General features: G+C 39.8%; 1 protein-coding gene across 4 annotated transcripts in view; it reads left to right on the top strand.

The window, feature by feature from the left end:
* The window catches only part of nr5a2 (nuclear receptor subfamily 5, group A, member 2), a 64,621-nt gene that overhangs the window by 5,698 nt on the left and 31,818 nt on the right, over positions 1-27,105 (top strand). For all 4 annotated transcript variants that reach the window (XM_026323511.2, XM_026323513.2, XM_026323512.1 and 1 more), the window contains 2 exons: positions 1,822-1,963; positions 8,783-9,489. In XM_026323511.2, coding sequence (XP_026179296.1) covers positions 1,822-1,963; positions 8,783-9,489 — 849 coding nt within the window. The remainder of the gene's footprint in view (positions 1-1,821; positions 1,964-8,782; positions 9,490-27,105) is intronic.

Genomic DNA, 27,105 nt, shown 5'->3' with positions numbered 1-27,105 from the left:
TGGGCTGAGGAACACACACATGCGCATAAAGAGAGACACACAAGTAACTCAGTCATAATCCTGCCACCTCCCCGAATACATACGGAGACACACACGCACACATGCACTTCACATATATACACACACACACATATCCCTCTTTATTCATACACACACAGTGTTTGTTCATGAATGGCACATACAGTAATGATAGAATCACACCATACGTGGTGGAATAACAACAAAATGAAACTGCAAGGTATTCCATTGATACTAAAAATACTGAGGACACAAGCGACTACAAGGATGTTAAGGATCAGAGCTATAGTAAACAATATACACAATATATTTAATATCTACACAAGTTACATGAAAATACCAGGGAAAAGACTGTAGGCCTATTCTTTAAACAGAAAACATTAAACCGAAGACATATTAAAGCAAGTAACGCAGGGAGAGGAGATAGTTATGCGAGGTATATTTTTCCCGCTTCTTTGTTGGACTTGTGTCAGTATTGACATGTTGTAAAAGCTGTTTCCTTGTTGCTGTTTTTGTGCAGAGAGAGTGCAATTTTAAGATGGCATCCCAAGGTCAGGAATACTCGGTTCCTCATTTGTCAAATTTAACTTAGACAGTTTGTGTGAATGCCTTGGAGCTAGTTTACAGCAAACAATTTCAGATTAGTATGATTTTAATTTATGTTAATTTCTGACACTTTTTAGGTTAAAATTACTTTTTTACTATTTGTCATGAAACAGAAACAGAAGAAAATGACTGTCAGCAAACCTTTTATGCATACAAATGAGCCTTGACGAGTGCCTTTTGTTGGTTTGACCTATAGGGTCAAATGTGAGCCGTTCAGTGAGTTGCTGTCCGCTCAATCTGCAGAAGTGACACTGTGTGTTTTTTCATGTTAAAGTCCAGGTTGTTTCAGGTATTTATAGCACACGATGTGTCCTAAATGAAAAATTGGAGAGAGAGAGTTCTCTCTGATGCATGGATTTTTTTTAGCACAGAGAAGTCGATAATCCAAAACCGGGTGCACTCCTTTTTTTTTTTTTTTTTTTTTTTGGGATGAATCAAGCAATGCAGATTGTCAATTAAATTTGTGTTTGGTGAGATATTGACAGCAGCACGTTTTTAAAGACCAGGTTTAAGGATTCTCCTCCTAGGTTATAGATCTGGAATACATTAATATCATCTTCCCTTCGTTTGATTTTTCACTGCTGCTGCTGCCAATAATTAAGTCCACATTGCAGGTATGAATGTCTGTAATCCCGGAACTGTGAATTATGGATATAATTTATTGGATTTTTCCTTTGCTCATATTTTTCAATAATTAAGTGAAGAGTTGAAAAGATGCCATGCCAGTAAGTTTTTGACCTTTTATGTGGATAAAAAATACTGAAAATTGTAAAAGTAATTTTGACAGAATCCAAATTAAATTGTATGTCCTTATAAAGTAGTTTACAGTGAAAACAGTAAGTGAAAACATATATAGAGAATTGATATTTAACTTTTTTTAAAGCTGAGAAAATTAAGGTATCATATAATTTTATTTAGTTCGGAAATCATTTCTTTGTGACTTATTCAAGAATTCTCAGCTTGTTTAACTTGTTAGAAGTATGTATTCTTGCTCTGCTCTATAGTTGGCATGTGTGTGATCATTAAGTATTACAGCATCAATTAGCGTATAGCTTTCAAAGCTACGCTCTGTGTGTGTGTGTGTTTGTGTGTCCATTAGGCCTGTCCCTCTCCATCTGTCTTTGTGTGTGAATGGGCCAATTACCATTGCATTGCAGGGGTCAAGCGGGTTGACGTCTTAATTGGTTCTCTCTGCAGGGCTTCTTCAAACGCACCGTCCAGAACAACAAGCGCTACACATGTATAGAGAACCAGAGCTGCCAGATTGACAAGACCCAGAGGAAGCGCTGCCCATACTGCCGCTTCCAAAAGTGCCTCACTGTCGGCATGAAGCTAGAAGGTACAGCAACATGTTTACATTTTTGCAGCTCAGGTGTGTTTGACTTAGGTCAGAATAACTTCACAAATTTTGCTGTGTTTCTTAAACATGGGGGGTATAACCCACAGAGATGTTTAAAATTGTGCAAGATATAATGTGGAATTGTCAAAATGTTTGGATTCTTCAACATAGATAAATAAGACAACATTGTTGCAAAAGGGAGAAAAGGTTTACGTGTTAACAACCAGTGATTATAATGGAATGGTCATTGGTATTTCAATGTCTTGATCACGGACCTCCCACAGATCAGATGACAGCTGTTAGTACTGAACATGGACTACTGAAGTAATATCCAATATTTAATTAAGTGCAACACTTAAGTAAACATACTTACATTTCACCACTACCAGTACCAAGATGCAATCTAAGCCAACGAATTCACTACTCAGCTTCCAGGCTGTCTCTAGAAATATTTTAAATATGTATATCTTATCTCTTATCTTATATCTTATCTTTTTACATACAGTGCTGCTTTTTCCTGAAGAGTTTTCCACAGATTTTGACTATTCTGGGAATTCATAGAAACTTCTCTGATCTAGAAGTTACAGTACATATCCACAGGAGTGGAAAAGCAGATCAAGGCAGTGTTTTTGCATTCTGTGCTGCATCATATATTTTTCAAGATATGATGCCTGCTTGCAATTACTGTTAGAGAGGAAAAAATTATAACATGGAGCAGCTAAAATTGGAGGTTGGCTGCTTCTGGACCTCCACAGAGGTGTTTTAAAATCTTGTACCAAAGTTCTAATGAAATGCCACATGTCTTTTTTCATTAATTCCCAACTGAACACCGTTAATCATAGCACGTTAACCTTTTTGGAAACTCAGAGTGAAAATACTCTTCCATGTTCAATTTGCATGAGAATAGGTTTCCTGCTAAACTGAGATTTCTACCATTAGAAAAGGTGAATACTTGCTCTGACAAATTGATTGCTTGTGTGAAAGAAGAAAATGATATTTAATCATTTAACAATGAACATATCAGTAATTTCTATTCTCCAGAATGCATATCTTGCGAGGTTAAACCTTTCATGTCTACCAAAGAATTAGAATCCAGCATTGCATTAGTATTTGAGATGGGGTCAGGGGGAGTTAGGGGGTATCTGGTAGCTGCTGTGCACTTAAACTTGCCAGACAGAGTAATAGATAAAATATTAAACTTGGCGGCAGCAGGAGAATGGTAATGATGATACTTTTGGCCAGCCGTTTTGAGGCCTTTTTGTTTAATTTGAACATGGCTCACAAGCTTGTTCAAACACGGTCATCCAGAAGTGACAGGACAGGAGGGCAAGAAATGTTCTTCCAATCTTTAAAGATAATATTTAATATTTTTCCACGCATTAGTTGACATGTTTTACTGTGAAATCACTAATTCTGGCGCGAATAAAGTGTCCTGAAGGTCATTTTTCCAATAGGTTCAAAACAGATTTTTTAAAAGCTACAGATAAGTTATTATTTTGTAAACCAGGAGCTTAAGTCAGAATGTTGTAATAAAAACATACAGTAAATATTTTTTACTTATTTTAAAAATTTGAGTAGGTATTACTTTATTCAACTGATTTTATTGAAATACTGAAACAAAATTCTTCTTAGTTTTACATTTTATTTCAAATTAAAATCTGTAGGTGTCTGAAATGGTCACATACAACAGAATAAAGGTAATATGTTAAAGAAATATGAGCCTGAGGGGTGAAAATAAAGACAGCTTAAATACAATCTTTCCAGTGGCTTCTCCCTTTACCTGCCACATGTGCTGTAATTAATTGCTGTTAATTGTGCATGGCCGTTGGGCAGAATGTCCCGGCCTGTCATTTTCCAGCTGACATAGGTGGGGAGGGGGTGGTGTTTGATTTGTTTTGCTGGCCATAGCTTTCAGCTCGGGGGCAAGACAGGCCCTGCAGCGCTCTGTCAGGGGCCAGAACTCCAGTGGGTGACTACTGCCACAACCAGTAAAGACCTCTCAAACAGGAAGGCTGACACCGCTCACTACATATACACACACACACACACAGAGACACACACTACCCATACAACTCTCCCTGGCCAATACATACATATATTCATGAGATGCCCAAAAAGGTGTTCAAAAGGCCACAGGCAAGAGGGAGAAGTTGTGATTTCACACCAGCAAAAGAGAAAAGAAGTTTTAGGGTCATATGTTATTGTTATTGCAATCTTTTCATTCCATTACACAACAGCGTGTAGCAACATGTGAATTCAGGATGCTGAATGGAAACCAAATGTGAGACAAAAGATGTGAGACAAATTCTAAAGTAACTCAAAGTGCAGATTTTTTGGTCTGAGTTTGGCCTTTCTGGTGTTGTTCAGGATCTTGTTTGCTGAGAAGCTTGCCAACCAATGGGACAATGTTTACTGTTTAAAGTTTGCTGTGAGGGTGGCAGCAGTAAAGTCTGTTTGTGTGTATGCTATGTAGTTAGAGGGAAGGCAGTGAAACGAGGTGAAATGGCAGACGAGCACATATCAGAGTACATAAACAGTGTTGTGACATGTCTATCACCCTATCCCAACACAGTCAGTCATATTATCTTGAACTGATAACAAAACAAAAACAGTTAAGGTTTGTAACCCTTGCCGTTGCACAACACGTTTATCCAGCTAATCCTACGATTTCGTATTATTTTGTTATTTATCATAACGTGAATACATGCATGAAAATATATTCATAGTATTATTTGTTTATAAAAAGTGTATTATACTGTTAATTCTTGTCGATTATTATGTCACACAGTAATAAAGTGAAACAAGGCGCACACACTCTCTTACATACACACACACACACACACACACACACACACACACACACACACAATGATGACGGAGCCTGGCAGCCATGCACTCATGTTTAACAAAACACATATGCTATAGAAATCCTTGCTTCTTGGTATGCACTGTAGCATTTCAGCCACTGTTGACTCATTGAGAGACAGAGAAAAAAGCACCATATCCCATTAAGGTTTGACCCATTAGCACATCATTCACTGAAGCTGATGAAGCGTGCTGAATCTGAACAGCTCCCTCTGGTATGATTTTCTTTTTATACTCGCTAGAACTTGCCTTAGATCATACGCTTCACTGAGCTGCCTAATATCTCCTTCACTTCTGTATCATCTTAGAGCGTAAAATCGAGCGTAACAGTAGTATTTGTGAGGCTGGGAACTGAATATACTTTGTACTACTTGGTGTACTATGCACAGAAAAACCAGTTACATGGTCCATATAAATCAAAGTTAATAGTCACAAGTAGAGAAAGAGTAATTATTACAACATTTTAACACACACAGCATCCCTAATGATTATTTTGCTGACTCGTTTTTTTGCAGTTTTGAGATACCAAATACCATATATATCATGGTTTTTGTTTAATCTCATCTTGTTTGGCATCTTACCAGCCAGCAGAAGAGACATTATACTAATTTAAAGTGATAATCTCTTTTTTTTTCTCCTTCACGTTTAGCGAACTTTTCACTTTCACATTACTGAACAGACTTACCCAGGTTTCCTCTGTGTTCATTTTTCCAGCAATTTTTATTTTACCTATTCCTTGCATGCAGTCAGTCGATCATTAATTATCAACTAACGCAAATACAAAAGCTCCATGAAGCTAAAATAATAGATATTAGTGCCAGCACCTGAGTGTTTGTGTATTCCTCTCTGCATCTCTCTTCTTCTCACTCCACTTTTTATTTTCTCCCTGTCTCCATCTTTCTCAGTCTGATTTGTCTTCCATCAGCCACCCAGTGCCAGCAGTAGAAGCCAGGGAGCTGTCCCATTACTTATGCATAGGTATCATAGGTATTCATGTGTGTGCATGGGATGGGGCGCATCCGGAGCAGAGGCTGGGGCCCCGACATGACAAACAGGGTGTCAGCAAGGCTCTGCGGGACCCATTAATATGCCGGTGGCCGACAGGGATCCTCACCTATGCGTGCTTAATATTCCTGTATATTAAACAACCATAAATCAGAGGATATGAGCACTGATGGCTGTGTGTATGAACTGTGCAGAGAAACTGTTTGTATAAAGAATGTGGTGTGAGTGTGTGTGTGTGTGTGTGTACTTGTTTGTGTTCGTACATGTTTGAGATTGTGGGTACATGGGGTACCGGATGTTTTTTAGAGAAAGGGAACTGGAATTTGGTCAGGCAGTTTGTGAATTTATGGAAGTGTGTGTTTATGTGATCATGCTCTCAGACACTAAGTCAGGTAAATTCAGAGTGGGAGACAGCATCAGTTTTTTAACCTTTCAGCTTGGCTTTAGCCTCGAACCCTCTTTGCAAAGCCACAATATCCCCTTACGCAGCTCATTTTTGCATTAATACAATAAAGGTTGCATATATTCAAACATGATAAAGGAATAATTCTCTTACTTTTGGCGTTTTGCGTCACTTATTCATTTTCTTTTACCTTTCTGGCCCCTGTCTTTGTCATAAACTAAGTGTATTTGCTGCTCTCCTGTCAGTCAAGGCTGTTTTCTGGAATTTTCTGCGGATGATGGTTACATTTCTGTGGATGCCTTTCTTTCATGTTTGCCTGTTAAACAGTGGTAGCTGTTACTGTCATGCTAACTATTCACTGTGTCTTGTTTATGCCCCACAAACCACAAACATCAAATGTCACTTTTTTGGCAGCACAAAGACAGACCAGAGAGAACGACCATTGAGTTTAGATTTGTAACAGAAAATTTGAAGGGAAATTCAGTTACAGCTTTTTTTTTTTTTTTTAGATTGTTTGTAAAACATTTTTTGCATGAAAATATTTACAATCCAAAGTTGTGGAGTCATATGATAACTTTGCCATCGTAAACTGAATCCCTGCAGCATCCAACTCATTAACATCTCTTCACCTCACAGAAACACACACACGCATCTTCTGCCACAACACACACACACATACAATGTCCTCTCCCTCCTCTCCTTCTTCATATTAATTTGTGTTACATGCATGCAAATCACTTTGCACTTTAATTAGAGACAAAGAATCTGCGTGTGTATCTGTATCTGTGTGTGGTGGTGGTGAGACCTACACCCCCCAATCCTGATATTCATGATGTTATGTGGGTCCCTGTGTCCGAAGCAGGCATAAAGGCAGTTAGGACCTAATTTTGTTTTCCCAGTAGGGCCAACTATTAGTTTCTCAGCTCATTAATTACGCTGTTGTGGAGAAATCATTAATAGTTAAAGTTGCCCTACAATAATGTATAATGGATACATTTCACAGGGCTCCTGATTTCTTTTTTTTTTCTTTGATGTCTGATCAATTTTTTAACGGTCATGCTAATCCCTGAGCCTGGGTGAGTGAGCAGTGGAGTTGACCTCAAGCATGTTGGGAAATGGTAGTACAGTACTCTATGTGTGTGCATGTGAATGTGTGTATAAATTACATACCATTTGAGCTGCCGGGGCTCTCCAAGCTGGCCGAGTGTCTGGCCTGCTCCCATCTCTCTCTGTGATCAGAACTAGTGTGTGATGCTTTCAGTGTTAGCCAGTATATGTGTGTGTGTGTGTTTTCTGTAAGAATGTATGAGAGAGAGTCAGCATGTGTGTGTCTCCCGTCTGAGCTCCTCTCGCTCAGATCAGTGACAGACACATTTTTGTGACGGAGGTCATTAAAATCACTCCCAAGGCAGCTGTGTGTGTCTCCCCCTCCTCACCCTTCAAGTCCAACCCTCCACCCCGCCCTCTACACACCCCCTCTTCAATTTTCTTCTTCTGTTCTTTCATTCATCCGTCAAGACATCATGAGCGGGAATTCACCCAGACTGACTTGCCATGTTATCTGACTGTTCAGTGTGTATGATCAGAGCAAATGTATGTGCATTTATTTACATATACTGTTAAATAGGTGGGTTTCTTTTTTTTTACTTTAGAGGGAGGCAAGAGTTTATTGGATACAATAATATTCTGCAATATTGGTATTGGAGGTTTTTTTGCATCTCCCAGACGTCAGTGCCCAGTTCACACTGGGCTCGGCAAGCCTCATCCGAGTAAGAGGTAATTAAGTATGAATAATTAACACCGGTGCCCCCCGACTGGGAGACAGCAGAGCAGCTTTCCCATTCGGCCAGATAGCACATGGTCGTTATCGCAGTCCACTGCTTACCCGGCACGTTCATTAGAAATAGACATGGCGCATGCTCGTTGTGAACCTCACCACGGGATCCTGCAAGGGGAAGGCAGGGGGTATTTTTTGGTGTGTTTGGCTCATCAGAAAAAAAGAAACCCAATTTTATTATTGTCAGCTTTTTTTAGCCTCTGGAGTTTTACAAAGAAAAAACTTTCTACTAACGGTCAATGACAGTTTGAAGCTTTTAGATACTGCATAATCAGACAGCATAATAAAACATGTATTTTGAAGAGAGAATTTTTTTTGTGAGTCAATACTAATGTCTAGCTTCTCAGGTGTGTATATCCTGAGTGGTACCCAGCTATATTATGCTCATCTAGCAGAGCGATTTATAGAAGTTTGCGTTTTTGATCAGTGAGCAAAGACCATATCTGTTAGACCTGTGTGGTTTATGAGTCAACTGGTAAATGTCAGTATGCATATACATTTGGTACATACAGAAGACAAATCTTAGAGCCTGCTACCCTCAGTTATATAGTTTTAACCTTTCTTGTTTTCCATACTTGATAGATTTATGACATTTATTTATTTAGAGTATTAATTCTTACATGAGCACCGTCAAGCTTAATATACTACCCAACTAACTGTGTCTTCTTTTCTTGTCTCCTTTTACACCTCTCTTCCCATGGTCTGTCAGCTGTACGAGCAGACCGCATGCGTGGTGGTCGCAACAAGTTTGGCCCAATGTACAAACGTGATCGGGCCCTCAAGCAGCAAAAGAAGGCGCTGATCCGAGCTAATGGCCTGAAGATCGAGGCCATGAGTCAGGTGATGCAGGCCGTGCCCACCGACCTCACCATATCCTCAGCCATCCAGAACATCCACTCAGCTGCCTCCAAGGGCCTTCCACTGAGCCACCACACTGGCCACCACACCAGTCACCACCATCACCACCATCATCATGCCACTGCCTTGCCCCCCACAGACTACGACCGCAGCCCATTTGTCACTTCGCCAGTCAGCATGGCAATGCCACCGCATGCTGGCAGCCTGCAGGGCTACCAGGCGGCCTACGGACACTTCCAAGGCACACGCACAATTAAGTCTGAGTACCCAGACCCGTACACCAGCTCACCAGAGTCCATCATGGGCTACGCCTATGTAGATGCTTACCAGTCAGGTTCGCCGCCCAGCTTCCCCCACCTGATTGTAGAGCTGCTTAAGTGTGAACCAGATGAGCCACAGGTTCAGGCCAAGATCCTGGCCTACCTACAGCAGGAACAGGCCAGCCGCGGGAAACATGAGAAGCTCAACACCTTTGGCCTCATGTGCAAGATGGCTGACCAGACTCTCTTCTCCATCGTGGAGTGGGCACGGAGCAGCATCTTCTTCCGTGAACTCAAGGTAGGTGTGCATGGTCAATCTACAGCTTTGCTTTTGTTTGAACGTGAGATAAACTGTCTATATTTTAGATTGTATATTCACAGTTTTGGTCATCATTATGAGAGCATACTATTTAAGCTTTAGATCTATATGCAGTAACTCTGCAGGGCATTAATAAATTATCCTTCGTTTTGTTTCTGTGGTAAATCTTTCACCACATTGTCATCTATAATTGACAGTACTTTGCACAGTTCAGGAACATCATCTGTTTGAGCTTTTATCTTGAACAGACCTTTAATCTTTCTTTTTTATATACAATGGATCAAAACTTACGCAGAGTGCGCAGGGCTGAGAGGGGGGGTCTTGTTCATAGCTGTCTGTTCCACTGCCTGATCAAAATTCAGCAGGCAGCTGTATTTACCCTGTGCGTGACACATTTTGGCTGTGGGTTGTGAAAACTTTGACTATAAGCTTCAGGCACTTTTCATACTAACAGGGTCCTATCCTAGTCAGAGGTTTTTATGTGAACTGAATACCGCCCATCTCGCCTTCAAATATTCCTTAGATCTAAGTGGGCACAGCGTGTGATGAATTGACCATTTGCATATCGGTCCACAGAAATATCCATATAGAAGATACTGTCACAATATCTTATCTATTTATTTTTCCTTTTAGTTGCACTTTAATTAAGAGCTTTAAGCTTATGAGTTAGGAGTTTAAGAGGTTAAAGGGTTTATCATTACGTTTATGCAATTTGACAAGTCTCTTAAACATTTCAGCCTGATAAAAACTGTGCCAACTGTTTATCACAGTTAATCCCAACTGAATAGTAGCAATCCACAAATGCCTCACTAAAAATGATTATTAGCACATATTCATCACAGAACCAAAGGGAGACTTTTTGGTGTGTGTCGTGCGCTTGCAGCTTTATTTGCTGTGAGTGAAGGTTAACATTGCATGAAAGGTGTGTGATTAGTCTGTGCTTCATCACCTGTTTTTCTTCCTGTTGTCTGACCCTTTTTTCTGTTTTGCTTTACACTGCATCGCCAAAGGCTCAGCTGCATATTCATGGGCTCTGGCCTGTTGCAAGAATCCCTCCAAATATTTAATATTATTTTGTTTGCAAAGAGAAAAATAACAAATTGAATAAATGTAATATTAAAAACAGGGCCAATTACATTATAGACGAGAGTCCTTGAAAAACACATGTTGACATTTCGCACGCATCGTGTCCCCACTATTGACATTTTCAAGAGCTGTATTTGCATTCAACTGGGGTACACAATACTCACTCATATTCACACACACACACACACACACACACACGCACACACAGACTCATTGTAGGGTGTGGCCACAGCTAATAATTGTGTGGTTCACCCATTAACTTTGAATGATAATTTTTGCTGCACTGTGAAGCCTCTCTGTTTCTCACACCCTCATCCCAATTCAATTATCTCACCCACTTGTGTTATCACTCCCTGATTTTCTGCTGAACGAACTGTCATTATGTTTGCCTAATTACTACCCATATTAGTGGAGCTTAATAGTAATTGAGCTGGGTGCCTGTTACAAAGGTAGAAAATGACCTGAGCTCAGTGCAGGAGAAACCTCTTCCTCTTCCCCCTCCAAAACCTCTCCTGATCCTGCTGCACAGTCATTGGTTTAGGTGAGGTAAGGGATTATTTCACTTATGTGAGGGGGGGTAATTGAACTGAACCCTCCTTGCACTGATTTGAAAGAGCCATCAAAAGCACAAGAGGGGATTGAAAACTAATGTGGTAGCTGGGATTTTTCCCCACACAACCCACAGTTCTCTCATCCTTGTTTACTATTTGTCAATAGTAACTACTGGTTGGACTGCTGAGGAAAGATGAGAAATACAAAAACCTACCAAGCCAAACTGATCAGCTCTCCTGTTTGACTGATGATGATGTGTGTCTGTGTATTCCATAGTGTGTATGTGTGCAAACGTATTCTGCTGTGTGTATGTGTAAACTACTGCTGTTCAACACCAAATTATGTGGAAGAACACACACAACCTATGCCCTCTTCATTTTATATGAATCAGTCTACTTTGTCTGTTTGTGTGTGCGTGGTCATTCATTGGTATAAATACATAATAATGGCTTGTACTGCAGCATGACAAACATTGCCAGTGCTCAACAATTAATCACAGATGCAAAACACTTTTGGTACTCTAAAAAGCCTAGGATGAAACGGTCTACTACAGAAGGGGTATGATAGTTCAATTAAAGATATCGTGTTTTAACTCCACCTGACCTTTGACATTTCCTGATGTGAGGTCAAGCCAGGGAGCAGAAAGACAGGAAGCAGAGTAGAATTAAAGGTTTGTCAGAGGAGTAGTGTAGCACTGTATGAAACTATAAATACGATTTCATCTCACACACACACACACACACATACCCACATTAAGACACAGACACCGCTCACACATAATGCACAGCCCCTTTCACTATTATTAGCGCTGTAAGAACAAAAGAATTTCTCTGGTAATAGAGCCAAGCTGGGAGGGTGTGTGAGATGTCTGCCAAAAAAGCATGTTTAAAGATTTAGTTTCCATAAGTTGGCCTCGGTCACGGGACTCATAAATATTTAGCCATTAGGAGGACCTTTTAAGAGCACTGCCCATTCTTTTCCACTGTGGCATGCTGCTTCCCTATTTCTCCACTTGTTTCTTTTAGGGAATGAGCTATGAAGTGTGGGACATTTATTTCAGACACCTTGGATTCAAGAAATTGGTAGGTTGGCTCGTGCCGCCAACTTACCACAGATGTGATTGGTTTAACACAGTGATTAAAGAAAGTCATGTCTGGCGCACTGGTTTTGAAATCAGTGAAAAAGCGATCTGAGAGAAAGTTTTGGCAGGGTTGAGAGCAGGATCCCTTGTGGTTATTTTATAAATTTTCAAGTGAGCTGAAGACAGGTGTGTGTGTGGATGTTTGTGTTCATGCACAGGCCTATGTTTGTTAGTTATATTTATTTGTTTCTGAAATTTGTGCGCTTGGATTATTCTGGCTGTAAAATTAGTTCATCAGCCAGACCCTGCATATTTATTTTCCAACATATTAATGCATTTCAGCCAACTCCTATTTATGTTTTTATTGAGAGTTTATTATTATTATTATTCATATTTTGAGGTTGAATGAGCCTTGGCTGAACTTTTTTTTTTACCTGTAACTAATTTCCACATGAACACTGTAAAAATTGGGAAAATGGCAGTTCCTTACATCATCATTGTTAAAAACATATGTTTTGTGAATGGCTCTTATGATCTTATATTACTGAGTAGGCATGTGTGTTGCAGGAAAGAGGGTAAGAGGGTACAGCTGTGTATTTCAGAATAACATTGTTCAGATTTAGTATGTTTTTCAGCATTTGTGCTCTGTTTTAAAATATGCTGCAATAGGTATTTTCAGATTTGTGCTTATTTGTTTTATAATTGTGTAATTTGTATATGAATATATGTCAGTGCTAATTTAATTTGTGCATTTGTCAGGTCATTAGCATAACGCAGTGTTTGAGTGTGTGCTACAGTGGCATTTGCAGTCCCAACCCCCACCCATCTTATCCTGTTCTGCCACAAACACCTCCGCCCATCCTAGTGGCCAAGTGCTAGCTAGATTTATGCATTTTAAAGGACCAATCCAATTAAAAAAATAATTAACATTCTTTAGAGATTGTTGCTAAAGGTTGGACATCAGATAATGCTCTTTCTATTAACAGCGAGCTCAACAGATTTCAACACAGACCTATGGTTGCTGTGCTTTCAGGTTTTCCTAGATTTAAAAATATATATAAAATTAACTTATCTATTATCTATTATCTATAACTTATCTAACTTATCTGTATAGACATCCATGTATTATTGTGGAAAATGCTGGATTTAGCTGACTGAACCAGAAGTAGCTAAGGAGATAAGACACAACATTTCAAAACCAGAATAAGTAAATGATGAATACACCGAACACCATAAATTGATTATGTAGTTTATATATGGTATATTTTAGATTAGATTAGATTAGATTATATGGCATATTTTAGATTATCTGAGAGTGGAATTTGCATCGATGACCTCATGTACTTGATTTCTAAAATGTTTCTCCCTCAAAATTAGTTTATTTAGTTTAATTAACCCAATTGTCAACAAACAAACATTGCACTGAATACAGATGTATGCTAAACCAGTAAAAACCAACATATTTTACACAAGCCTATTGTATTAAAGACACGAACATCTAAAAAGTAAACTGTAGTTGTAATATATAAAATAGGAGAATCAGAGTTTGAAGGATCACAAGAACATTAATGTTAAAATAATGGTGTGCTTTCTTTGTAACATCTACAAACACTGGCCTCTTAAAAACACCTCCCCTGATGTTCCTGTTTGTGTTGCTGAACATGAGGGTAGACATTACTTGACTGCAACTGTTTTTTGTGTGTATTCGCACTATTGCGTGTGTGTGGGTGACTCATACTGTAGCTGGTCCAGTGCTGCCCTCTCCTCCATTGTTCCAGCATTGGGATGGCTGGCCTGACTCCCACCACAAACACAATGGGAAGGAGAATTTAGCAGGGCAATCGGGACTATTGATGATTCATATGTTTATGTCTCACCTTCCTAACTCTACTCCCTTTTCACCAGAGCCACCGCACCCCCCTTCCTTTCTACACCCTTTAATAAAAAGCATGTGTGTCTGGCTTTGGGACAGCAAACACTTTTGTGTACCTTGTCAACACACAACATACAGAGGCTAAAAAAATAATGGAAAATACCACATCAGAAAAGATTTTTAAGTGTCTAGAGTATTCAGTTCAGCCATTTTACAGTAATGAGAAAATACAACTTCTCATTGCCACATGTATCTTCATTATTTAATGTCCTGTGCATTCCAGGAGTTATTTTTTTATTAATACACTTTTTTAATACAGTTTTTTCCTGTATCTGATTCAACCTTACCCTGATGACATCTTCGATCACAACTTTAGATTTCCTACATTTTCCAGAATGTCTTTGAACAACACCCAGAAAAGAGCTATTTTATTGGATTAAATCAGCCATGGACATGACATGGACATGAAGATTAGTTTGCCGCATAGTTTGTGTAATTGTTGATGCATTTCTATACTTCTATATTTTTACCTCTTAAAAACGGCATTGCATAGTAATCTACTGACACTGTAGTTAGTGGTGATCCGATATCTTAAATCGGCACATTTACCCTTTTTCCACCAACACAAACTAAGACTGACCGATCAGTGAGCACAGCAAGAGGTTAATCTCTTTCCCCAAGTCAAACGAAATCCCACTCGCTTGTTGCAGGTCCAACTGGAAAACAAAAACATTATAATAAACCTCTTCAGCAAACCATTTAATAAAAAAAACACAGACTATTTCATGTCTTTTTTTCATCCCAAAAACAAATTATTTTAGCAATATTTGCTCAAAATAAAAAGATACACTATTTATGCTTTGCCAAATAGCGTATTCGGATTCAGCTCTTGTTGGTTGTGATAGCCCCACACCCAGCTACTGATGTCAGCTGTTCTAGACCAGTAGAGAGTTGGTGCCAAGTTAGCACCAGTTTTGCTGGCCCAGACCCAGTTATTTGGCTGTCGAAATGCAAAGAACTGGTTCAAAGTTAGGCACTGGTTTCCGAACCAGCCCTGGAACTGGAAACTGGTGTTAGATTGCTGATTTTTCTTTTTTTTTGTATTTTCTCAGAAACAGCAACATGTTAAACAGACTGTGAAATAGTTACAACTCATGCCAATACATAAAATAGGAACAATGTTTGCAAGATGTGCTCTGTGTCAGGGACATTAGAATAGATGAGGTACAGAAAATCAAATTGCTGTTGCAACAAATAAATCTGCGCAGTCTAAGATATCTATCATATTTCCATAAGGGATAAGGTTTTTGTAGAGAATATAAGACATCTCTATTATTTTGTCTAAATCCTAAATGTTAACAGCAAATTCGCAATTGTATGTGACTCCAAACTAAACGTTGCTAGATGCTGAAGGTGACGTCCATTTTTAAGAGGATATTATCGTTTCATATCTGTCTTCAGTAAAATGCTGTGTAACTTTATACATATATTTAGTCCGTCCACATGATAAAAGTGGAGCAGGAAGGAAAATAACCATGACGTTTTGAAATGTGGCTTTGCTGTTTATTTTAGTCATCAAGGGACAGTTTTTTGGGGGGATCCAGACAGGTTTTTCTGCTTTTCTGTCTCTTTCTTTTTTCTGTTTTGTTTCTCTGCATGTAACGGGAATGGCAAAAGCAGAAGTGAGGGCCATTAAGTTGAGGAGGAACTGTATTAGAAGTCTTGTTCCCTAGAAAAGCTCCCAGCTGCGATGGGACAGCCATATTGGATAAACAGATGGCCGGGGAGAGGAAAGGACAGGCGTGTAGAACAGAGGTGAAACAAAGAGGGGAGATGAGAGAGGAGACGAGCAGAGGAGGAATGTGGAGTGAGCGGAGGAGCGGGAAGGAAAGGAGAGGGAATAACAAAGAAGAGGTAAGAGAAAAAAAAAATCAAAGGTGAAGTAGGGAGAATGAAGGAAAGGAGAGAAGAAGGAGGAGGACAGGGAGATATTAGAGGACAGAAGATAAAAACAAAGGAATGATGAAAGTTAAAGAAAATACAAAAAGGAAGAGCAAGAACACAGGAAGAAGATGAGATAAAGTGTGCAAAACATGGAACACAACTGCAGTCATTTCACTGGGGTTTACATCTAAAGCCAAATAGCCAACTATATTATTATGATATTTACTCAATATACATGTTTACATTGGTACACCTCCCCACAAACTATTCACACCATTTGTATTCAGTGGAACAAATGTCACATTTGAAAAATGTTTTTTCGTTGAGCTGAATGTAACTTGATGTTTTGTTATATTGAAAATATAAATACATTTTCAGAGTTTCAAGAAATGTCTTATCTGTGCAGTGTCCCAGTCCCAGTTTGTTTTCACTTGACTTGTTTATGATTCCTCAAACTGAAATTTCAAAAGTTTTAAAAACTTTGAAAAAAAAAAATCACAGATATTTGCAACAACATAAAAAACATAAGCATTTTACATGGTAGACCGGTACACCAGTTTATTTGACTCCTCTATGTGGCTGCATGTCAGTCAATCACACAGTATCCCTGGGGTGGGATTGGAGGGAGACTGATGTTCACATCACACACCTGAATATTCTGAGAGATTTACCTGAGTGAATAATGTAACACCCTCTGATAATTTCAACCCCCCCCCCCATACATTCATAAATATTTCATTTGTTTACTTTGCTCAAATTATACAATCTAACCATACAGTTCAAAAGACTGGAAGGTCTTTTTCTAGTTTTAGTTTCAAACACACACACCTTTCCTTTCCATGACCTATCCAGGAGCAGTTTAATTTTCAAGGTGTTACCAAGTGTGTGCACATGTTAGTGTGTGTGTCCAAATGTGTGTGTTGCCTCTGTCCTGCTTTGACCGCTGATTGCACCTTTTTGGTTTTTTTGGGTTTTTTTTTCACACCTCATAACTGAGTGGAAATTAATAAGGCGTTTTAGGCATGATCTGTGAACCCTAGGAAGTGGTGTTTCTATACCATCCTCCAAACACACACACACACACACACACACACAGAGATTCAGAGCCTCAGGCTACAGTGTCTTTCTTGTCACAGAGGTCAACAGTTTCCCCCCGCAACAACCTCCCCTCCCGACACCCCAATCCTGACAAACTGCGAGCATGATGGGGTTGGCGGCCTCACACTGTTGGCAGAGATTTGTAACTATGTCCCTGGTCCATTGCATTTGAATTATTCTGCAGGCTGCACTGCAGCCCCCGACACACACACACACCCTGTAAGCATGCTTGCTTTACATGAGCTGGGAGGAAAGAAGGTGTAGGAAAGGATGGAGAGCAAAAGAGGGATGTAGGAAAGGAGACACTGAGTTTAAATGAGTTAAAGAAGGAGAATGAGATCAAGAGAGAGAGCAAAAATGGTGACATGGGACTGAAAGAAAGTGGCATAGAGAGAAGGAAAGACAGAATTAATGATTTTGTGAGAAAAGACTTGGTGACCATGAGAGAAAGAGAGGACAGACATCACAGTTGGAGTTAAAGTAAGTGAGAGAGAGATTTCAGGGAGAAAGAGTTTATGATGGCATGTGACATAAAGAGACAGAGGAGGAGATAATGAAGGACAGCCAGTGAAGGACAGATAGAGGCGAAATGAGGAAAAGAAGAAGCTGGTGGTGGGAAGATGAACAAGGGGCTGCTACCAAGGGCAGCAGGAGGAGGAGGAGAGGGGCATGGTGAAGGACAACATGGGAGGGTGAAAAGAGGACCGGTAGGTTGGCGGGGTTGGGGTGCAAGGGGGGAACAGGTGGAAGGTTAATGGGCCTGGAGCGGATCCACCAGGCGCTCTTGGGCTTGATATATGGACCCAGGGCCTGGTGTGGGGCATAGGCTTTCAAAGATATATTATTTCATTTGAGGGGCAGCACCATTCTGGCTGAATGCACCACCACCCCACTAAGCCCCCCCCCCATCCCACTAACACCCAACGCAGCCCAGCAATTGTCCAGTGACAGATGACACACCCCCCTCTCCCAACACATGCATGCACAAATACGCATATGGTACTATGCCCCCTAAATACACAAACTCTGTTCTCTCTGTTCTCCATATAATTTTTTTTGTACAGACGTGACAGAATATCCTCTTGATTTGGAGTTTTTCTATGTCTCGTTTTTTTCATCGTTTTCTTCACCCTCCCCTCTTCTGTCAGTCTTTCTCCCAGGCTGCAGGCAGGTCTTATGGCTACTTCTCTGTGTGTGTGTGTGTGTGTGTGTGTGTGTTTTAAGCTGCTATTTTAGTGGTAACAATATCTGTTTGATCGGTATAGTACTGGGTAGGAACAGGAGTTTGGGGAGGGAAGGGGTGGGGGTGGTCGTGAAGGAGGAGGGAGGTGATAGGGGTTCACAAAGGCCTCTTTTCATTCATAAATTATACACACACTCTTTTTCATAAATACTGTAAAACAGACCTCCTGATTTTTTTTTTTTTTTACATTACGAATACAAAATGGAAAAAGTCAAACATTGAACTTGTTTAAAAGTCATAGTGTGCTGGTAGAAAAAAAAGGGGAAGGTGGTGCTGTACATAGAAAGCCAGGTGACACACCAGAATGCACAAAGTGACCCCTAGCAAAGGTGGCGAGACTACACCCTTAGTTTTCAACATAAACTGTCTATGTCTCGAAAGGATACTGCTATCTCACAAAGTCCTAACTCTGTTGTATGCACCATGACAAGCAACTTTAGACATCATTTAGTGTGAAGCTAGTCTGGTGTATTTATTCATCTATTCTGTTTGTTACTGCCATAGCCATAGTCTTCATTTCCCAACACAATCTGCCATGCGCTCTGTTTCACTGCAGGTGATCACTGATCTTACCAAAAATCTGATTTTCCAATGTCCTCCTCACATCCCCTGATGGTTGTAGACTGAGGTTTAAGGTACAGCCTTTTCAAATACTAGAATGGTCCCATTGGTCCAACCTCAGGGGAACGCAGGAGGCCGGAAGGAAGAACAGGAAACTTGTTAAAAGAGAAGATTTAAGGTCACCCGTCCCAAAGGAGCGGCAGTTATAAGGAGTTGACGGGGGTTGGGTGGTTTTAGCATGCACAAAATCTGCTCATCTACTTGTTGCTTTGATGAGGGATGAAAGGCTGTCATGAAGTAGAAGTTTACAGAGCTCCAGGCAATGATAGACTCAACTGTCCTCAACAACATTTCCTCTTTCTTGAACCCCTTCTTCCTCACTCAAGTAATTTTTTTTTTTTTTTTACTGTTTCAACATTTAAATGAAATTTGCACTCATTATGTGAGAACAAGTAGGGGGAGTACACTTAATTATGGACACTAACAAGACATTCAACTGTTGACAGATGCACATCGTTGCATGGATCAAGTGCTTTTACCACCTTTCTAAATCTGTAGAAGAGACGTGCGTTTCTCCTTTAACCATCTTTCACCCTCTTTTTTAAAACCACTACCAGTGAAATAGCAAATAAAAACAACCCCCCAAAAAAATGCCTCCATCTCCCCTGGAGTTTTTTTTTTTTTTTCATTTTCAATCAAGTTAACACAGCTTGATTCGCGTTTGTGAGCACTTTGGGCATTCGGCAGAAGAAAGAGTAGGCTGTGTTTAAGTCTTGTTTGAGGACGATCAGGGTAAAAGCCTTTTTTATTGGCAGGTCATGCTGCTTGTTAAGTCAGTGACACAGGTGTCGAGGTTGTACTGTTAGCCACAGTGGCCCCAAAGTAACACAGTTGTCATTTCACAAGTTGGCAACTGTCAGTTAAATCAGCAGGGAGAAGGCGAGAGATTGAAAGATAGAGAGTAAGCGGGAATGAGAGACAAAGGGGAATGAGAGGTAAACAAAGTGGATATGGGGACTTTTATTTAGTTGGTTGGATTGCTAACAAATCAACTCAGTGGCGTGCAAACATATACACACTCAACCAGAGTACAAAACAGCTTTCTCCCTTCCCTCTCCTATCTGCTGTGTTTATGGTTTTGAGCCATGTTAAATCTACAGTTTATACATGAATCTTTCCAAAGTGCCTCCCATGAGAAGGTCGGAAAATCCAAATGGCAGTTCACAACAGCGAAGAACAAATTAGGAAGGACCCTTGTAAAAAGTATTGTTATCTGCAGGCAGACAGAGGGTGGCAATATGTTGTCAGATGAGTGGTAAATATACCGACACAAGTGCTGGCATTTTGCTTCTAAATAGCTCACGGCTATATGGTTTCCTAGAGGTCAGAGCAGCTGAGGTGTGGCTGCTGAATCGTTATGCCAGCTCTCCTTCTCTAAACTAAACTTACCACACAAAACTATGCAAACCTGTCAGGTAATTTATCTTCCTCTTTTACGCCTGTGTGCATCCTTAAAAGACATAGTTTCTAAAGCAAAAGGAACTAACACATGCAAAAAGAGAATCCGGTTACTTTGTTGTAAGAAGCGTAATATTCGATAGTGACATTTATTCATGCATTATATATGAGTATGTGCTGAACAGGACAAACAAATAATATTTAATAGCAAGAATAATATTAGCCCAGTATTACTAAGCTTGAATACTAGAATTGAAAATTAAATATGTTACTAAAATGTCTAGACAAGTGGGCAGTGATTCCTAGACAAGACCAGGTTGTCATGTTTACCGGAGATTTAGCATTGTTTATTCAAGAAGTACTACTCCATAAAACATATGTTTTATATTACCTGATATAAAGACGGATTATTAAAAAAAATAAAGGGGTAAAGGGTTTAAAATGCAAAATCTGTATGTAAAAACAGATGAACAGATAAAAACAGTTTACTGAGTGGCAAACTTCTTCAGGGAAATAAATTGTTCCCTCAATTGCAGTCCAAAGCTCAATGCTTCGCCTATCTTTACAAGTATAAAAAAAGTGCCCTTAGCGTCTTATGTTCCACTGTTGCGTGGCCTCAATTATCTGCATGTAATCCATCCTGCCTAGAGGTTGTGGCTGTGTCTGCCGCTTTCGTCACTGGGCTGTCAACAGTTGTCCCCCCAATGTCTATTTTTAATGCTTATTTACAGCTTGTCTATTCTGGACAGGGAGTGGGGAAGCTTGAAGGGGTCAGAGGTCAAAGAGACAATAGATAAGACAGTAGAAGAGCAGATCAACAGCTTGCTGGCTAGTTTTACACTTAAAGAGTGGAGGGATATTTATATTCAATTGGTAATGGCGGTGATTGAATTTGCAGTGACTGATGCATGCAGTTCATAGGACTAACACTGGATATTGTGACTGTGTTGTGACAACGGGTGAAAAAAATTCAATGGGGCTGCATGCCAAAGAATGATCCAGCCGAGAAAATGGCTTTAGTTCTGCTGGCAAGTAGGACAAAGGCACCTGTCCCCTATCTCTACTTTTAGCGTTCCTTCCTTGGCTGGTTTTAATTTTCCTCTTGCTCTCTTTATTTCTTTCACACTACACCAAGACTTGTTATTGCTTTCACATCATTCCCTCTTCCTCACCTCTCAGTCTGTTGGTCTCTTTCTCCATTTCTCTCAAAACGCCATAAGTGCAAACCTGGCACAAGCCATGGATAAATGATTCCATACATGTGAAATAAAGCCATGGCACTAATAATAGGCATTGCAGTATTGCGTTCTTTTAGGATTGCGCCCTCTCAGAGGGGATAAAAAGAGGCTTTTCAACCAAGCTGAAACAATGACCAGTAATAAACCAAATATGTTGAAAGGGGACTTGCTGGGAAAGGTGTTGACAACACCGTTAAACCTCTATAAATGAACCAGAGATGCTGAACCAAAACCAAAAAACACAAGGCTTTCAGGTGGCAAGCCACAGTCTCACATTCCCTAAGGCCAATATTTCTTACACCACGTGTTGCACTGTACTTCCCATGATCAACACCATTGCTAAGCCTTATACTGCCACAGCAGTGCTATAGAAAGACATCTTCCTCTTAATACAGATGTAGTTGTGGCAGTTTTCTGTCAGACAAGGCCTGGAAATGCACTTTAGGGAGAAGCAGGGCTCCATCTGGTCTGGGCCATCGCGGTTTTAATGCCTTGTGCTCCTTGTACTTCTACTGTTTACATATCACAAGCACTCCGGAAATGCTCAATTAGTTAATTCAGATATTTAATTTGCGCATCAAAGGCTGTGATCCCAGTGATCTCTGGAGCTGTGCCACATTTGGATTTGGATTCACAGCTGTCAGCTCTAACTCCCCTTAAAACCTCTCCATCAAAAAAAAAGAAAAGAAAAGAAGAAGAAAAAAACACCTACCCCAGCACATAAAACCTTAATGGGAATCTGTGTCTCCCGCCCTCTCAGACAGAAAGCATCACTGTGTCAGTCTCTGCATTTTAAAACAGCTTTCGTCTTCTCTGCTGTGTTAAGGTATACTGCATATGTGTGTATGTCTGTACAGTATATGTGTGTGTAAGTGTGTGTGCTGAAGAAAGAGTTAAGGAGTATTGTCTCTACTGAATAATACAAAAGGGGAAAGCCTTTAGCCTGTTGTCTTCTTTGTCTCCTCTATTTCTTCTCTTATCTTCGTCTTAACCCCAGGGCAGCGAGATGGGGGACTATGGTGTTCATCTCTCAATGTCTGTCCATGAAAGTCACCCACACAGAAACACACTCAGTTGCACCAAAACCTGTGTTCATGCACATTTATTCTCTTTCTCACTCACTGATGCCAGAGTTGACCCTTTGATAAAGTTAATGTGAAACCACATTTTCAACCAACACACACACACTGCTGCTGTGCACACACCCAGTTGTGCGTTCATTCTTCCCTTGTTGCCTTCTTATTCCAGCTACCATTTACACTCACCACACACACACTGAGTGATAATTTGCAGCATTAACTCAAGTAATGATTGGACAGCATGAAAATCCAATGGTTGAGGCTTAATGGCCAGGAATCACCTGGTAGATTAAGTTGTGGGTGGGTGTTTTGTGTGTGTGCTTGGAGTTTGTAGGTGGTGTTGATGGATCAATAGGATTTCTATGATCAGTACCTCCCAGGCAGGAACCTTATACAGCCTTTTAGGAGGGGGTGTAAAGAAAGTGGAGTGGCGGGAAGGAAGCAGATGTGTGTATGCAGGTATGGATGTTACTGTCAAACACTTATATGGGTATCTCTGTGTAAAAATGCAGTGTTTGCGTGTGTGTGTGTGTATGTGTGCATGTGAGTGTGTGTGTGTGCATGTGTGTGTATTGGAGTGTAGAAGGAGGAAGGGTTACTTTTGGGAGATGCCATTCCCTGGGCTGCATGTGTATTAGCGGTCTAATGTTCATGTGAATAATTGATTAGAGCCTCTCTGTGTTTTTGATAATTAGTTGATAGCTTCTTAGCTCTAAGCCCTGAGATTCACCTATGTGTGTGTATGTGTGTGTGTGTGTGTGTGTGGGTGTGTGTGTGTGTGTGTGAGTGTCTGTGTGAGAGAGAGGGAGAGCGAATGGGAGTGTGTGTTTGTGGTGGGTACCTTAACGTCTGAGGTATCATGAAAACAACAGCTTTCAAGAAGAAAAAAAGGCTTTAAGCTATGCACTCATGGATTAACTTTTATCAGAAATGAGGCAACAATACACATAAATTCTCTTTCATTTTTGTCTGTAGTTCCTCACATTTAATCTCTGGATAAAGTTGAGCTCAACTCACCTGCCTTCTGATGCTGTTGCCAGATGGATGATTGAGATGAACCTTTACTGACATTTCAAATATGCCTTAAAGAAAACAATTCTAGGTGTTACCTGAAAGTTTTGATTCTGTTCATATCTAGTAAACAGACTAGCCAGAGCAGACAACAATAAACATTGCGTGCATGAAAAGATATCCATTGAAATTCATGTCTGGCCTCTCACTGGTCCGTTCTCTTGCCTTATTGATTTTTCTGTCTTTCATATGCTTATGCATCAAGTAAAAACGGAATAGGAAAGTTTGGGCATGGTTGGTTCATCCTCAAATCCCTGCGCTGATATCAGACAGAGAAGAGGGTTTGTTGCAATCATCAGTGACCTTGAGAAAACAAGACATTCTTCCCTCTGTAACACCAGACCAACAGAAATACTTTGTTTTTGTTGCCTCATGACTGTAATGCTAAGCTTCTTGTTCATTCTCATAGAAGTGGGTGCACATTTGTACTTACTTGTCTAAATTAACAAATTAACCATACATGGCATAATCCCTTATTTTTAACTGTGACTGCTATTGTGGCAAGATTCATCAACATCATTTAATATGTATATACATATTTATTAAGCACACAAATTGTAATACTGCTTTACTAAAATAATTATTTTATTGCTGGTGTGTCGAGGTGAGACCCTGGCAAAGCTGGAAGAGCTTATTTGGCCGTACATCTTGTTTCCTCTTGTCTCGACAAGACGCAAGACAAAAAGTTGCTGTATGGGATGAGTGGATGGGGGGCATGAGGGTGGGGGGTGTGGGGTCAGGCAAGGAGGAAAAGAGGGCATGACAAATCCTCAAATCATTGGCTGGGTTTTTCTTTTCCCTTTCTACCACAAGCCTGAGACAAAAAAGAAGAATGTCAGGCTGTGTAGACAGATGAGAATATGTGAAGATGAGGAGACAGAAAGAGCATGGCCAATCGAAAGCAGAGTGTTCTCAGGGTCAAAGGTCAGCCTCCTGAGTCTGTTAATGCAGTCACCGTGGGAACTGATCAATGTCAGTGCCTTGGCAATATTGATCAGATGTGGGCACATGCACGCATGGTCGTACACGTAGACACATAATAGCATTCTTTCCAATGTGTGCCGAAGTGTGTGTCACACTAGTATTCTTTGTGAATACAGCCTTCATTCACTCTTGCAGGACAGTTTCTGTTCTCACACCGATACAGAGTGCCCACCTGCTCTGACACACCCATCACACCTTGCTTAATGCTTTTCAAAGAAGAAGAGGTTCTAGTAGAAACAGTTTAAAACTTAATTAGGGAAAACAGACTTTCTTTGACTACATTTGAATTTGTTATCAGAAACATGTTTGCTACACAACAGCAAAATGTCATGTAATGAAATAAGTCCACGCAATGTGTCACATAATGTTACAATAATGCACTTGATTGAGTTATTAGTTACTACACAAACCATTAAAGGACATCCTCCTGGTCCCTGCTGAGAAGACAAATTCTATTTGAAAAATCCTCATAAAATGAAGAATGGCATCGTAACCATATAAGAAACTGCTAGAGAAAAGCCAGATGACTTGTGGTTTAGTCAAAGGCATCAAGCCAGAACACTGACATACAGTGTACCACACATTTTGGTTAAATGGGATCCCTAAAGATTTCTACTGTTGAGTTTCAAATATTATTTGTGTCATCTTACAATGCCAAAACGCTAAAAATCAGTGTATGGGGACAATAGGTCCCTGTTCTCATATGTCCCAGAGGTAATGTTATGAATAATAAAATGTTTTGGTATATTTGAATGTATGTGGCATTGAATAATCAAGTCCTGGTGTTATTCTTAGTCTGTAATTATAGATTCAGTTGCACTTACATACTTTAGAAGTCATATGACCAGGTGTCGGTTGAAAGACAACTGGTGTTAGGTGTCATGTCTTGCTTGGCCATTTATATTATTCACTTGTTTACCCCTGATTTACAGCATTTCTCATGTTTTACGTGTAGCTTTTATCTTGTCTTTGTTTTCTGACCTATTGCAGGCCCTACACCAGTCTGCTTCTTTATAAAATACAATATTACCGCAGCCGCAGTCTAACATCAGCACTGTGTCCTAAAATACAGTAAAAGTACAAATAACCTTAACATTTAACATGCTCCGCAGTACCCTGAGTAAACATGTTGTTAAAGCATTTGCCGTACTATGCTTGACATATTGCTAAATGAATTTCTAGTACATGTAGCTGTTTCTAAAGTGAGCTCATGAAATGGAGTATAATATATGATTGCAAAGGTCAAAATAAGTATTATTTTCACAAAGTTAAACAAACTTTTCTTCAGACACAAGGCCTTCTGGTGACAACAGTGATATTTTCTGAGCTCACAGATGGCCTGTGGCATCTCTATGGCTGTTTAGGGACATAATAACAGTCTAGAGTTTCTGTGTGCTCAGTCGGACATGAACCCACAGGCATTCTCCACTACCTGATATGTTGGATTAGAGATACATGCAACCAACAGACAGGTGTCAGTGACATGAAATGTTCATGAACATACATGCTGTGGTATACATATAAGTATGACATGCATAGATACATAGTTTACATTGATAGTACAAATCACAGTGAGTGGTATCAAACTGTGTGTACAGCAATATGTCTGCTAGCTTATTGTTTTGTTTTTGTTTTTTTACAGAGAATTTTTTTTTCTCGAAACATATTAGGTTTATATTACCCTAGGATCAATCTGGGTGATTTATACTACTAAGCAAATTGAATTAATAGCTTCTTCTTAATGTTAGTCTAATAATCTGTTGAAGTTTTTTTTAAAATTTTTTTTAATTTTAATGACCTATTGTACTCCCATGTTTTTGTGCAACTACCTTTGCATGAAAATATGATGCTGTGAATTAAGTTTTAAATCAGCTGCAGATGTACAGTAATTACTGTCCAAAAGTCAACAGGAAAGCTTTTATTGGCTTTCATTTGCCATTAAAACAACATTGGAGTTAATTGATTAATGAAATAAAATCACGTGTAGGAAAATGAGAAGTTCATGTTTCGACAGTGCTTACTGTCACTTCAGTTTCCTTGAGATTTCTGATTATTGGCTGATCATGTTGATTCACAGTGTGTGTGTGTGTGTGTGTGTGTGTGTATGAGTAGTAAATAGCAGCTTTTCATTGCTTTATACTTCAGCATACTTAAATGCTAGCTAGCTTTACTGAGGTCTGTTATTATCACCAGTATTATCATTCCTCTCTTTAGCAAGCAGACCTCTTTTCTCAACTAGCAGTGCCACCTGCCACCTGTTTATTTTCCCAGCATTCTTATCACCCTGCCTGCTGTAGGACTGAGGCCCAAATGGACTGTATGCCATG

This window comes from Mastacembelus armatus, chromosome 4, assembly GCF_900324485.2.
Source record: "Mastacembelus armatus chromosome 4, fMasArm1.2, whole genome shotgun sequence".
Classification (NCBI taxonomy): Eukaryota; Metazoa; Chordata; class Actinopteri; order Synbranchiformes; family Mastacembelidae; genus Mastacembelus; species Mastacembelus armatus.
Note: the sequence above shows the minus strand (reverse complement) of the source record. Positions and strands in the feature narration are given on the sequence as shown.